This window comes from Coregonus lavaretus (assembly GCF_964263955.1).
Source record: "Coregonus lavaretus genome assembly, chromosome: 20".
NCBI classification, from domain to species: Eukaryota; Metazoa; Chordata; class Actinopteri; order Salmoniformes; family Salmonidae; genus Coregonus; species Coregonus lavaretus.
In genome coordinates this window covers 34,420,749-34,434,651 of record NC_140007.1, presented here as the reverse complement: position 1 = coordinate 34,434,651, position 13,903 = coordinate 34,420,749, and the positions used below count along the sequence as shown (strand labels likewise).

General features: G+C 44.2%; 1 protein-coding gene across 1 annotated transcript in view; it reads left to right on the top strand.

The window, feature by feature from the left end:
* hspg2 (heparan sulfate proteoglycan 2) overlaps positions 1 to 13,607 on the top strand; it is a 188,450-nt gene extending 174,843 nt beyond the window's left edge. The window contains exons 75-81 of the mRNA XM_084184593.1: positions 809 to 884; positions 1,124 to 1,208; positions 1,682 to 1,732; positions 6,027 to 6,097; positions 9,898 to 9,981; positions 10,198 to 10,301; positions 10,559 to 13,607. Of these exons, the coding sequence (XP_084040719.1) occupies positions 809 to 884; positions 1,124 to 1,208; positions 1,682 to 1,732; positions 6,027 to 6,097; positions 9,898 to 9,981; positions 10,198 to 10,301; positions 10,559 to 10,731 (644 nt within the window). The 3' untranslated portion in view covers positions 10,732 to 13,607. The remainder of the gene's footprint in view (positions 1 to 808; positions 885 to 1,123; positions 1,209 to 1,681; positions 1,733 to 6,026; positions 6,098 to 9,897; positions 9,982 to 10,197; positions 10,302 to 10,558) is intronic.
* The last annotated feature ends 296 nt before the right edge of the window (positions 13,608 to 13,903 follow it).

The following is a 13,903-nucleotide window of genomic DNA, read 5'->3' as shown; positions in this document are numbered from 1 at the left end:
TGGGTTTTGGCCCTTTGACACCTTTTCTCTCTCTTGTTTGAGATACTGTGTATGTTTTAGAGATGCAAGAAATGTAGAATTCCCCTTTTGTCCTCTCCTAAACAAGCGTCCTGTCAAGTCTGTGACATAACCAACTACTTACTGCAACATCTTCCAAACTGCCGTCTTCCAAACTGCCTGTCCAAATCAACAACAGAAACAACTCTTTTTTTTCTCCACTTCTGCTCTCGTTCGTTGGAAACTGAGAATGTGAAATGCATTATCTTCTACCCATTGGAACAAGGATGTTCGTTGTCAGTTACTAACCACTAAAAGTATTTTTATGAAAGTATTATGATGTGAAAGCTGTTTGGGTGAGTTGAAACTCCTTTGAAGATGATAACTATGCATGGAGCACTCGATCGTCTGGGTCCGCACTGCACTGAGATGCCTGTCTCGCTTGAGTCTACAGATCTAGTGTTTGTGATGAATGACATGTACTATGGAGAATGTCGTCTGACTGTGGTATTTTGTACAGTTTGTCTGTCAATACAGAATCTTCAATCTGCAACATTGGTATAAAATACTGTGTTTTGGGATATGTGTCAAAAGTAGAGCTGTTTAAAAACATAAATACAAATATTGATAAGAAAATATATTTTTCCCTCTTTCTTAACTCTTGTATACGAACTACTGTTAGTTTCTAACTGAGCCAGTTGGACGGAGGTTCTATTCAACCTGCTGCCAGCGGAGGGAGCGCTAACACTAAGGATCACTATAGCAACATACAGGAAACTGAAGTGTTGTGTTTTCTACTCTGTTTTTATAGATGCCCCCATTGAGTATGCAGCTGAATTCTATGACAACGGTTACCTTTCTCTTCCCAAGACTATCTTCCCCAGAAGGTGAGACAGAGTTTCCCAAGTGGAGAAGGAAGGAACTTTTGTTAAGCTGTATCAGTTTCCTTCTCTGCAATTGTCAGTATTGTATTGAGACATCGACGTGGTCTAGGTAGTTTTAAAGCCATGTCTGGGTGCCCCCCCCCCCCCCCCCCCACTCTCGCTCTCGCTCTCTCCCTCTTTCTCTCTCTTTCTCCATGTGTATGTGTGTTATAATGTCTGTGTGTGTGTGTTGTGTGTTGCAGCGGCCCTGACACTCCAGAGACCATTGAGCTGGAAATCAAGGTCAACACCAACTCCAAAGAGGGCCTGATCCTGTGGCAGGGAGTGGTATGTCCTAACCTGGCCACCGTACTCGTGCACCCCCGGGGCAATACTCAGCACTATTTATCATCCTTACTATCTAATCACATATTTACCAATAACCTACCATACAGCACTGTGAATCAGCACTTCCGTTTACCCTCACTGTCATTAATAATTATAATAATACATTGGATTTGTGTCCCGCTTTTCTAAGACTCAAAGAGGTTCACTGGCATTCAACCGCTCTTTTCCTTTTGGTTATTTGTAATGTTTTTAACTGGCTCTCACAGCTCACTTCTTTCTCATTGCATTGAGATTGATGTGACTTACAGACTGGCTGCCGGTTTGGCATGTTGGCTCTGAGCGAGCCACGTCACAGTTCCAGGTCCAGGCATGGTTTGGCATGGTTTTGACAGCACTATTTTGATTGACTGCACTGCATGTTGCCTGGTTGTTGCTTTGCCTCTCTAACCCGAGCCCCTTCCCATCTTCCCCAGGAGTCAGTTAATGGCGCTAGTCATTTCCGCAAGATGCATGCTAGTAAAAAGGTATCCACCTCACCAAAACACCTGGTAAATATGGTATATTTCAGGATATGTACTTCATGTATAGATGTATTGTAAGATGATTTGACAGTCTTACACTATATCTACACCATAACTATGGACTACATGTTTTGAACTTGAATCTACAGTCGTGGTCAAAAGTTTTGAGAATGACACAAATACTAATTTTCACAAAGTCTGCTGCCTCAGTTTTGATGATGGCAATTTGCATATACTCCAGAATGTCATGAAGAGTGATCAGATGAATTGCAATTAATTGCAAAGTCCCTCTTTGCCATGAAAATGAACTTAATCCCCCAAAAACATTTCCACTGCATTTCAGCCCTGCCACAAAAGGACCAGCTGCCATCATGTCAGTGATTCTCTCATTAACACAGGTGAGAGTGTTGACGAGGACAAGGCAGGAGATCACTCTGTCATGCTGATTGAGTTAGAATAACAGACTGGAAGCTTTAAAAGGAGGGTGGTGCTTGAAATCATTTTTCTTTCTCTGTTAACCATGGTTACCTGCAAGGAAACACGTGCCGTCATCATTGCTTTGCACAAAAAGGGCTTCACAGGCAAGGATATTGCTGCTAGTAAGATTGCAACTACATCAACCATTTATCGGATCATCAAGAACTTCAAGGAGAGAGGTTCAATTGTTGTGAAGAAGGTGTCGGGGCGCCCACGAAAGTCCAGCAAGCGCCAGGATCGTCTCCTAAAGTTGATTCAGCTGCGGGATCGGGGCACCACCAGTGCAGAACTTGCTCAGGAATGGAAGCAGGCAGGTGTGAGTGCATCTGCACGCACAGTGAGGCGAATACTTTTGGAGGATGGCCTGGTGTCAAGAAGGGCAGCAAAGAAGCCACTTCTCTCCAGGAAAAACATCAGGGACAGACTGATATTCTGCCAAAAGGTACAGGGATTGGACTGCTGAGGACTGGGGTAAAGTCATTTTCTCGGATGAATCCCCTTTCCGATTGTTTGGGGCATCCGGAAAAAAGCTTGTCCGGAGAAGACAAGGTGAGCGCTACCATCAGTCCTGTGTCATGCCAACAGTATAGCATCCTGAGACCATTCATGTGTGGGGTTGGTTCTCAGCCAAGGGAGTGGGCTCACTCACAATTTTGCCTAAGAACACAGCCATGAGCAAAGAATGGTACCAAAACATCCTCCGAGAGCAACTTCTCCCAACCATCCAAGAACAGTTTGGTGATGCCTTTTCCAGCATGATGGAGCACCTTGCCATAAGGTAAAAGTGATAACTAAGTGGCTCGGGGATCAAAACATCGACATTTTGGGTCCATGGCCAGGAAACTCCCCAGATCTTAATCCCATTGAGAACTTGTGGTCGATCCTCAAGAGGCGGGTGGACAAACAAAAACCCACAAATTCTGACAAACTCCAAGCATTGATTATGCAAGAATGGGCTGCCATCAGTCAGGATGTGGCCCAGAAGTTAATTGACAGCATGCCAGGGCGGATTGCAGAGGTCTTGAAAAAGAAGGGTCAACACTGCAAATATTGACTCTTTGCATAAACTTAATGTAATTGTCAATAAAAAGCCTTTGACACTTATGGAATGCTTGTAATTATACTTCAGTATACCATAGTAACATCTGACAAAAATATCTCATAACACTGAAGCAGCGAACTTTGTGAAGACCAATACTTGTGTCATTCTCAAAACTTCTGACCACGACTGTATATGTGTTGTTGTTTCCGGCTGGAGCAGCCTACTACCTTTAGTTAACAAATAAATTAAATCAATCAATCCTTAACAATAATATGTATGTAGTATAATATGCACCATGGCTGTGACAGCTTCAATGCTCATTGTTATGTTGCATGTAACATTTGTACTGTACTACCAAAAGGAGCTTGATTCAGGTTTGTGATCAAATTTTGAATAGGTATAAAAAATATATTTGTATGTATCTTATACAATAAAGGAAACTCCACAAGTCTTAATACAAAACCTGTGCGCTCAGTATATGAAAAAATCCATAATGGTTTTAATATATGATCCAGATATACAGTACCAGTCAAAAGTTTGGACACACCTACTCATTCCAGGGTTTTTCTTTATTTTTACTATATTCTACATTGTAGAATAATAGTGAAGACATCAGAACTATGAAATAACACATATGGAATCATGTACAATGGGGGAAAAAAGTATTTAGTCAGGCACCAATTGTGCAAGTTATCCCACTTAAAAAGATGAGAGAGGCCTGTAATTTTCATCATAGGTACATGTCAACTATGACAGACAAAATGAGAAAAAAAAATCCAGAAAATCACATTGTAGGATTTTTTATGAATTTATTTGCAAATTATGGTGGAAAATAAGTATTTGGTCAATAACAAAAGTTTCTCAATACTTTGTTATATACCCTTTGTTGGCAATAACACAGGTCAAACGTTTTCTGTAAGTCTTCACAAGGTTTTCACACACTGTTGCTGGTATTTTGGCCCATTCCTCCATGCAGATCTCCTCTAGAGCAGTGATGTTTTGGGGCTGTCACTGGGCAACACAGACTTTCAACTCCCTCCAAAGATTTTCTATGGGGTTGAGATCTGGAGACTGGCTAGGCCACTCCAGGACCTTGAAATGCTTCTTACGAAGCCACTCCTTCGTTGCCCGGGCGGTGTGTTTGGGATCATTGTCATGCTGAAAGACCCAGCCACGTTTCATCTTCAATGCCCTTGCTGATGGAAGGAGGTTTTCACTCAAAATCTCACGATACATGGCCCCATTCATTCTTTCCTTTACACGGATCAGTCGTCCTGGTCCCTTTGCAGAAAAACAGCCCCAAAGCATGATGTTTCCACCCCCATGCTTCACAGTAGGTATGGTGTTCTTTGGATGCAACTCAGCATTCTTTGTCCTCCAAACACGACGAGTTGAGTTTTTACCAAAAAGTTCTATTTTGGTTTCATCTGACCATATGACATTCTCCCAATCCTCTTCTGGATCATCCAAATGCACTCTAGCAAACTTCAGACGGGCCTGGACATGTACTGGCTTAAGCAGGGGGACACGTCTGACACTGCAGGATTTGAGTCCCTGGCGGCGTAGTGTGTTACTGATGGTAGGCTTTGTTACTTTGGTCCCAGCTCTCTGCAGGTCATTCACTAGGTCCCCCTGTGTGGTTCTGGGATTTTTGCTCACCGTTCTTGTGATCATTTTGACCCCACGGGGTGAGATCTTGCGTGGAGCCCCAGATCGAGGGAGATTATCAGTGGTCTTGTATGTCTTCCATTTCCTAATAATTGCTCCCACAGTTGATTTCTTCAAACCAAGCTGCTTACCTATTGCAGATTCATTCTTCCCAGCCTGGTGCAGGTCTACAATTTTGTTTCTGGTGTCCTTTGACAACTCTTTGGTCTTGGCCATAGTGGAGTTTGGAGTGTGACTGTTTGAGGTTGTGGACAGGTGTCTTTTATACTGATAACAAGTTCAAACAGGTGCCATTAACATAGGTAACGAGTGGAGGACAGAGGAGCCTCTTAAAGAAGAAGTTACAGGTCTGTGAGAGCCAGAAATCTTGCTTGTTTGTAGGTGACCAAATACTTATTTTCCACCATAAATTAAAAATCCTACAATGTGATTTTCTGGATTTTTTTTCTCAATTTGTCTGTCATAGTTGACGTGTACCTATGATGAGAATTACAGGCCTCTCTCATCTTTTTAAGTGGGAGAACTTGCACAATTGGTGGCTGACTAAATACTTTTTCTCCCCACTGTAGGTGTGTCCAAACTTCTGACTGGTACTGTATGTTAGATATACTGTACAGTATATCCCCCATACTCAACTGGCGGACCGCGGTCCGGATCCGGACCCAGAACGGGGTCAATACGGACCGCGGTTCTCGACTACTTGGTTGGGCTTCGACCCCTGGTATCACATAAACTCACATAAGTCATGGATTTTTTATTATTATTATTGCAGGAAATTAGCTTTAAAATAGAAAAATAAATCTCTGCCCCATGCAAAATTTGAAGAATTGTGGGAAATTAGGTTTAAACTGTAACATTTTCTCTCTGCCAACAAGAAGGGTGTGAGCAGTTTGGGGTCGCATGGGTTGCGAGGTGGGGGTTTGTTACTATGCCGAAAAATTACAATATTCATCCGGACCTTTGCCACCTAGGAAATTTGTCTGACCGGACCTTCTCAAGTAGTACTTGAGTACCCCTGCTGTATATGATACAGTATATGCTATTTTATTGTCTGTCATTATACTGTCATAACTTTCCTATAATTTGTCATATAAATAACTTTATTTCCAGGAACTTGGAGATCAAGGCAAGGGCAAGGACTTTATCAGTCTTGGTCTGCAAAACGGACACTTAGTCTTCAGGTAAGAAGGCATCACTGTCATCACTGTTTTTCGTCTTGATTATGGTGGTATCCTAAGGAATATGCCCATGCTTACTCTTCGTATATCTGATTGGTAACGTACAGTTGAAGTCTGAAGTTTACGTACACTTAGGTTGGAGTCATTAAAACTTGTTTTTCAACCACTCCACAAATGTCTTGTTAACAAACTATAGTTTTGACAAGTCGGTTAGGACATCTACTTTGTGCATGACACAAGTAATTTTTCCAACAATTGTTTACAGACAGATTATTTCACTTATAATTCACTGTATCACAATTCCAGTGGGTCAGAAGTTTACATACACTAAGTTGACTGTGCCTTTAAACAGCTTGGAAAATTCCAGAAAATTATGTCATGGCTTTAGAAGCTTCTGATAGGCTAATTGACATCATTTGAGTCAATTGGAGGTGTACCTGTGGATGTATTTTAAGGCCAACCTTCAAACTCAGTGCCTCTTTGCTTGACATCATGGGAAAAGCAAAAGAAATCAGCCAAGACCTCAGAAAAAAATGTGTAGACCTCCATAAGTCTGGTTCATCCTTGGGAGCAATTTCCAAACGCCTGAAGGTACCACGTTCATCTGTACAAACAATAGTACCCAAGTATAAACACCATGGGACCACGCAGCCGTCATACCGCTCAGGAAGGAGACGCATTCTGTCTCCTAGAGATGAACGTACTTTGGTGCGAAAAGTGCAAATCAATCCCAGAACAACAGCAAAGGACCTTGTGAAGATGCTGGAGGAAACAGGTACAAAAGTATCTATATCCACATTAAAACGAGTCCTATATCGACATAACCTGAAAGGCCGCTCAGCAAGGAAGAAGCCACTGCTCCAAAACCGCCATAAAAAAGCCAGACTACGGTTTGTAACTGCACATGGGGACAAACATCGTACTTTTTGGAGAAATGTCCTCTGGTCTGATGAAACAAAAATAGAACTGTTTGGCCATAATGACCATCGTTATGTTTGGAGGAAAAGGGGGGGACTTGAAAGCTGAAGAACACCATCCCAACCGTGAAGCACGGGGGTGGCAGCATCATGCTGTGGGGGTGCTTTGCTGCAGGAGGGACTGATGCACTTCACAAAATAGATGGCATCATGAGGAAGGAAAATTATGTGGATATATTGAAGCAACATCTCAAGACATCAGTCAGGAAGTTAAAGCTTGGTCGCAAATGGGTCTTCCAAATGGACAATGACCGTTGAGCGCCCGGTAATCAATGCACGGCCGCTGCCCACCATTCTTTTTCCCCACAAAGAAGAAGCCCGCGCCCGCGGGTGAGGTAGAGGTGGTGGAGGTGACCCTCGACGAGTGCCTCGTCTATATACTCCCTCATGGCCATTGTCTCCGGCCAGGACAAGTAAAACAATCGCCCTCGTGTGGGCATGGCGCCCGGCAGGAGATAGATAGCACAGTCGTATGGCCTGTGAGGAGGTAAACCCTTGGCACGCATCTTACTAAACACCTCCCCCAGATCCCAATACTCCCGGGAAACTCCTGCCAGGTCTGGGCCGGTGATGGAGTCTGTAGCCGCCATCCTCCCGGTTTCAACCGCTGCTAGGGCGGTAGGCGGTTCGGAGTGCGGGACCTGGGGAAGATGTGAGGACTGGTAGGTGGTCTGGGACGGTGGTTTGGGCTGATGAGTGGTCGGTGGAGACCGGAACAGGACAAGAGCGGAGCCTCCCTCCAGGATGAGCCGCCTCATGGACCAGTCTATCCAGGGTTTGTGGGCGACCAGCCAGGGATGCCCGAGGACGAGGGGACACTCCGGAGAGTCCACAATAAAATACTGGATATCCTCCCATAGCCCCCCTGCCACCCGGACAGCACGGGGACAGTGCGCAGGGTGATGAAGCCCGACCCCAATGGCCGGCCGTCCAGGCCCATGACTGGAACTGGCTCGGAGAGGGAGAGTAATGGAACGCTCCACCCTTGGGCTAGCCCCGTGTCCATCAGGTTTCCCGCAGCCCCAGAATCCACTAGTACATGCGCCCTACACGCAGCGCGGGCCCACTGAACCCTGATGGTGAGAAAAGTCCGGGAGTCTCTGGAGTTGGGGTTTCGGTTCCGCTAGCACCCCTCCCGATATTAGCGAGCCCTCCCGTTTCCTGGCTTCTCCGGGTATGAGTCGCAGTGGTGACCTGCCTGGCCGCACTACAGGCAACGTCCCTGGCGCAGACGCCTCTGCCTCTCCATCCTGGACAAGCGCGCCACACCCAGCTGCAGAGCCTCCTCCTGAGGTGTCTCCTCCCTGAATCGGCGGAAAGCCTCCAGGCTGATAGGGGGACGCGGAGGTGTGCCTTGCGTCATCCCTCTCTTGTGCTCCCTCTCACAACGGCGATTGTCTACCCGCACCGAGAGGTTGACGAGGCCATCCAGTCACTCAGGCAGCTCCCTGAAGGAGAGTTCATCCTTCATCCCCTCCGATAGCCCTGAGCGTAAAGGACGACCAGGGCGGCCTCCTCCCATCCTGCCTCTCGAGCCCGAGTCCGGAACTCCACGGAGTGGCCCGCCACCGAACGGTCACCCTGCCGACAGGCCGTGAGCCGCCTCCCGGCCTAGTGCCCCGACACCACCCGAGAGGTGTCGAACACCTTGCGTAGCTCCCGGGTGAACTGGTAGTAGTCGGAGCATGCCAGAGTTTGGCTCTCCCACTCCGCGGTAGCCCAGGAAAGGGCCCGACTCGTCAACAAAGTGATGATGTAGGCCACCCGGCCCTGCTCCTTCGGGAAGGAGAAGGGTTGTAGGCTGAATACCAGGGAATACCCTGCAGCCCTCTGGACGTCCGTCATACCTCTCCAGAGGTGGTAGGCGGGGTTCCCGCGATGTTGCAGGTGAGACTGGAGACGCCGCTACCGCGGCTTCTGCTCCGCCGGCTGCCGGGCTGGTCGGGTGTCCATTGGCAACGGAGGTTCTCTGTGATCTGCTGCATGCTGCGGTCGTGTTGGTTCAGCATAGCTCCCTGCATTGCCAATGCGCTCCGATACTGTGCTGCTGGGTCCATATTGGCTCAGTTTTCTGTAAGGGTTGGTGTGAGGTGTGACCCAGGTGCGGTGCAGGATAGACAGTAGGCAGTAGGCAGAGATGGTGAAACAAGGATCTTTACTGGTGGTCCCAAAACCAGGATACAACATAACGGACTTAACACGATAAAAGAAAGGTGGAGCAAATAAGTCTCCAAAAACAAGCTGACAGCCAAAATACGAAAAAGTAACTACGACTGAAATAATAAAGAAACAGGGAGAACACTTCTCGAGTACCTGTACATACTTCTCCGATCAGACTGCTGAGCATAGAGAAACTAGCAGAGAAAACTGAGCAAGGGAACACAGGGAAGTGAGGGCATAAATACACAGGTGAACAGGTAGACACAGGTGACACCAATAGGATCATTATTAGTCCAGACTGTGAGTGAGGAGGTGCCTAAGGTTGTCGGAGAAGGACACCTAGTGGATCGCTCCGGAATTGCAACCCCCTCCTCTAACAACAGGGGTGTCAATAGTTTTGACCCCTGCCTTTTTGAGAGAAAAAAATATTACTTGTTAAACAAAATCTCTTTCTCTGAGCAATTGTATTAGTATAAAATTATAAAATGTCCCTATTTTTTTTAGCATACAATATAGCTCAGTATTGTAATTATTTATTTTATACAGTCATTCTTGCTCATCTTTATCAAGGGTGTCAATCATTTCGGACCCCACTGTAGTTCCTTATTCTCCTCTGTGTAGTCCCAGTAGTAATGCTGCTGTTGCATGCTCCCTGTCTGTCCACAGCTACCAGCTGGGCAGTGGAGAGTCTCAGATCCAGTCCAGAGAGCCCATCAACGATGGCAGATGGCACAAGGTCACTGCTGTGAGGTAACGTACATGACTTTCCACTCTCATGCTCTGTTACACCTTGTATTATTCACCTCTTATTCCACATACAGTGGAAGATCTATTTTTAATAGAATATAAAAAATATATAATTTTGGTGGTGATTTATTTTCTCAACGAATGTACTCTGTGCTTTGTGATGAAGTGTATTGATTATACGAGTAAGGAATTTTTTCTTCTGTGTGTGTGTGTGATCAGAACTGGTAAACAGGGATATATTCAGATAGACGGCGGAGCCATTCGACGAGGACAATCACAAGGCAAAAGTATCATGGTGAACACCAAAGGCAATGTATACCTGGGTACGTCTCCTTCCCGTTAGGGACCTATTGGGAAAATGTCAAGTATTATATTTCAAAGTCTCCTTAGAGTAGAGAAATACAGTACCTTAAATATTTTCTTGGAAAGGGACAATAATTAAGAGTTTGAAAGTACAGTGTCCCAAATCTATAGGGAAATGACTGATTGACAGAGGTGATATTGTGTCTTCTCTAAGGACATGCACTGAGATTGACTGTGTGTGCGTGCGTGTACTCATGTGTGTGTTTGTGTGTTACAGGGGGAGCTCCGGACATATCTGCGATGACGGGAGGGAAGTTCTCCTCGGGGCTCGAAGGCTGTGTGAGGAACCTGTCTTTGATGAACGCCCGGCCGGGAGAGCAGCTGGCCAGACCCATCGAGCTGCAGGCCACTGCAGAGAATGGCATCAACGTGGGCCGTTGCTCCTCATAGACCTATAGCGTCTCCCCCCCCCCCCACACACATGCACACACACACACACACACCCAGAGACTATGGAGACAAGATACACACGCACACATTCACAGTTACACGCAAACACACAGAGACTTACACACATGCATACACATACAGTCAGTTTGATACAAACATGGTGCTTTGCTCCTACCAAACACAAAGATACACAACACAAAATGATATTTTGCTCTGTGTGCATTAAACCAAAAAAAAGAGAAAAAATGAAATGATATTAACAAGTCTTCACTTCCTCAGTGTTGTATTGTCAATGAAGGTCAAGGACTATTAACACAGGAGATCCAGTACAGTTTACATACTCCCGGCAGTAGCTTTTAGCCATGAGAACAAGAGAGTAAAACGCTATAGGCCTTCTACGATGGGTCAGATCCTATGGAGTTGGAGATGTTTTTACAGCACTGAATTTTTATTTATATAAATATAAATATATATTATATATTTGTGGGGAAAACATGCAAACTAACCATAACTGCTCTTCTTTGTCCTGGAGTTGATTCTGGGTTCTAATACTGTGTGTCCAGGGCTTTTTTAAGGGCCTAGTTTTGTTAATACTTGAAGACATTTAGGCCTTCTACTTTCTTCTTCACTTCTGTAGGGGAACCTGAGGGGCGAGCATGCTCACAGCCTTGTTACACTATTGGTAGAGGGGTCACAGAGGTCACGGCACAAAGCAGTATCAAGACTCATCTCAGGGGAAGACAGGATTTAAAAAACAAACAGAACGCTATTAGAAGTAATGGTGCTTTTCAATTCTGCCAAATCATTTCTGATCTGATTTTAAAATCACTTGCCTTCCCACACCTAGCATGGTTGCCTCTTTTGTGTCTGTAAGTTGTTTTTTAAAAACTTGGTGCTATTAAGTCAGACATGAAAATACAGAGCACTAACACTCATTTGTCTGGCTCCTTATATTAATGTAGTACATGTGTTGTTACATTTTCTTCATTTCTAAATTTCAAATAATATTAGTGTAAAATACATGCTACACATGTGCCTATTTTCATTCACCTCTCCTGAGGTTGGGGAGGTTGTGTTGTTCTCCAGATGAAATCTGAGGTTTATTTTAGTATTTTTAGTGTGGCTCTGTCTCCTCGTGAGTCCTAATTGATTGAGTAGATCTCAAAAGACAGCAAGGAGGTGTTTTAAAGAATACATGGAGATTGTATTTTGATGTTTTTTAATATGAGCGGTTCATCATCCAGCTTTGATTATTTGAATCAGCTGTGTAGTGCTAGGGCGACCCAGGACCGACTTTGGGAAACCCTGATTTAGCAGACTTACAACTTACAGTAGTGCACTGTAAATGTTTTGTACTTTTTCACACTGGTCCACCGTGGGAATCAACCCCACAACCCTGGCGTTGCAAGCGCTATGCTCTACCAACTGAGCCACACGGGACCATCTTTTCATCCCTATATGATATTGTGTGTGTACTGTATGTCTTTGTACTGTATGCGTGTGTACTTTATGTGCGCGTCTCGCCATCTAAATCCTCAGGAGGGTTAACGCAGAACTGCCTCAGTCATTTTCAGGTTCAGTGGCAACTAGCCTCAGTAGGTCTCATAGAACTAACAGGTCTGATATGGAACTCAGCAGCTGCATAATTTTGTTAGTTGTTGTACCTAACACACTATGCAAGCAGATTCATGCCAAAATATTTTGACATGGATATGGCTTCCATAACTTGGGGTAGACGAATTGGAGGAGACTAACAGTAGATATACAGCAGACAGAGTAGATTACTTCAGTAGTGGGAGAATGCAGTTGAAACCTCCCTGGTGGGGTGCGTGCTAGCTGTGACCTTTGGAGCTCCAATGAGCATGCTCGCCCATACTGGTTGACCACATTACAAATATGGCATCATAGTTCACTTCATGAGATTCACAAACTTTTCACTTTTTGTAAGTTTAAGATTATGTTGATTAATATTCTAAAATGAGCACTATCATTTCACTTAAAGTTGCTTCATTTACATTTCTTTTCATTTCTTTTTGTTTCTTTGTTTTATTCATTTCTGATGTTTATTTCAGGCTTGATTCGGCTGTTGTAGAGCAATCAGAAAAGCTTGCCATAATAGTTTTCTTGGGTTATTGTGTATTGCCTCCCCACATCCCCCTGTTCCCTTCATGTTGGATTTTTAATACCGTTCTTCCAAGTGTCTTCCCCGACTGGAGTTCTCACAATGACCCCTCGGCCTATACAGTCTCTGTGGAGTGTCTGTGGAACTGTGGTAACCGACAGTAACATCAGCCTGACAAGGGGTTGTCAACTGCTTTGTGGCAGACCCAAATAGATCTATGTGTATCTATAGATCTATATATACAGTATGGCTCTGGTTTGAGATGACAAAATTGAGGATCTTAGGCTCTGTATGTCACACTGAGTAGAGTTACCATTACTCATTGGGAAAGGTTACAATGTGTTTATTGTGTAATTGACAGGAGAAAACACTGCATAAACACAGATGAGAAATACATCACACAATCACATATCATTAATACATTGAATGCCCTATTTGTGTGGTCTTAATCATAAGATATAATTGGGTATGGTTGATGTACTGAGTATGTATGAAGTAAATATGGGCACTCATCATTGATGAAGATATTATTTCACCTTTTTTTGAAATTGTTAATATTGTCTATGTTTCATTTTTTGGATTAAAGACATGTTGAAAAAGACCGTCACAAATTTCTAGTGAATGGAAGTTTACTACACATAATATTATTGTCCATTGGATGATACTGCTCTTGTTCCTGACTGAACCATTTCGTGTTGAAAGGAAGGACTCTTCCCCTCCCTCAGTGTTTCTTAATTAAAACAAAATTAATGTGCTATTTATAATCTTGTGAGTCGTGTTCTTTTCCCAGTCATATTATTTTTACCCAGTTCTATTATTATTACTGTCAGGATAAACGTGTATGCGGTGAACGAAGTCAAGCGCAGGACACCGAGAGACTGGCAGATGTACTTTACTAATAAACGTAATGAAAAGTACAAAACAATAAAACCTCCAAAACAGGGAGGAACAATAATCGCAATACACAGACCTGCCGAAAACAAACGGAGAACAATCACACACAACAAACGAATGACAGACAGGGGTTATAACGGGAAACACATCAAGGTG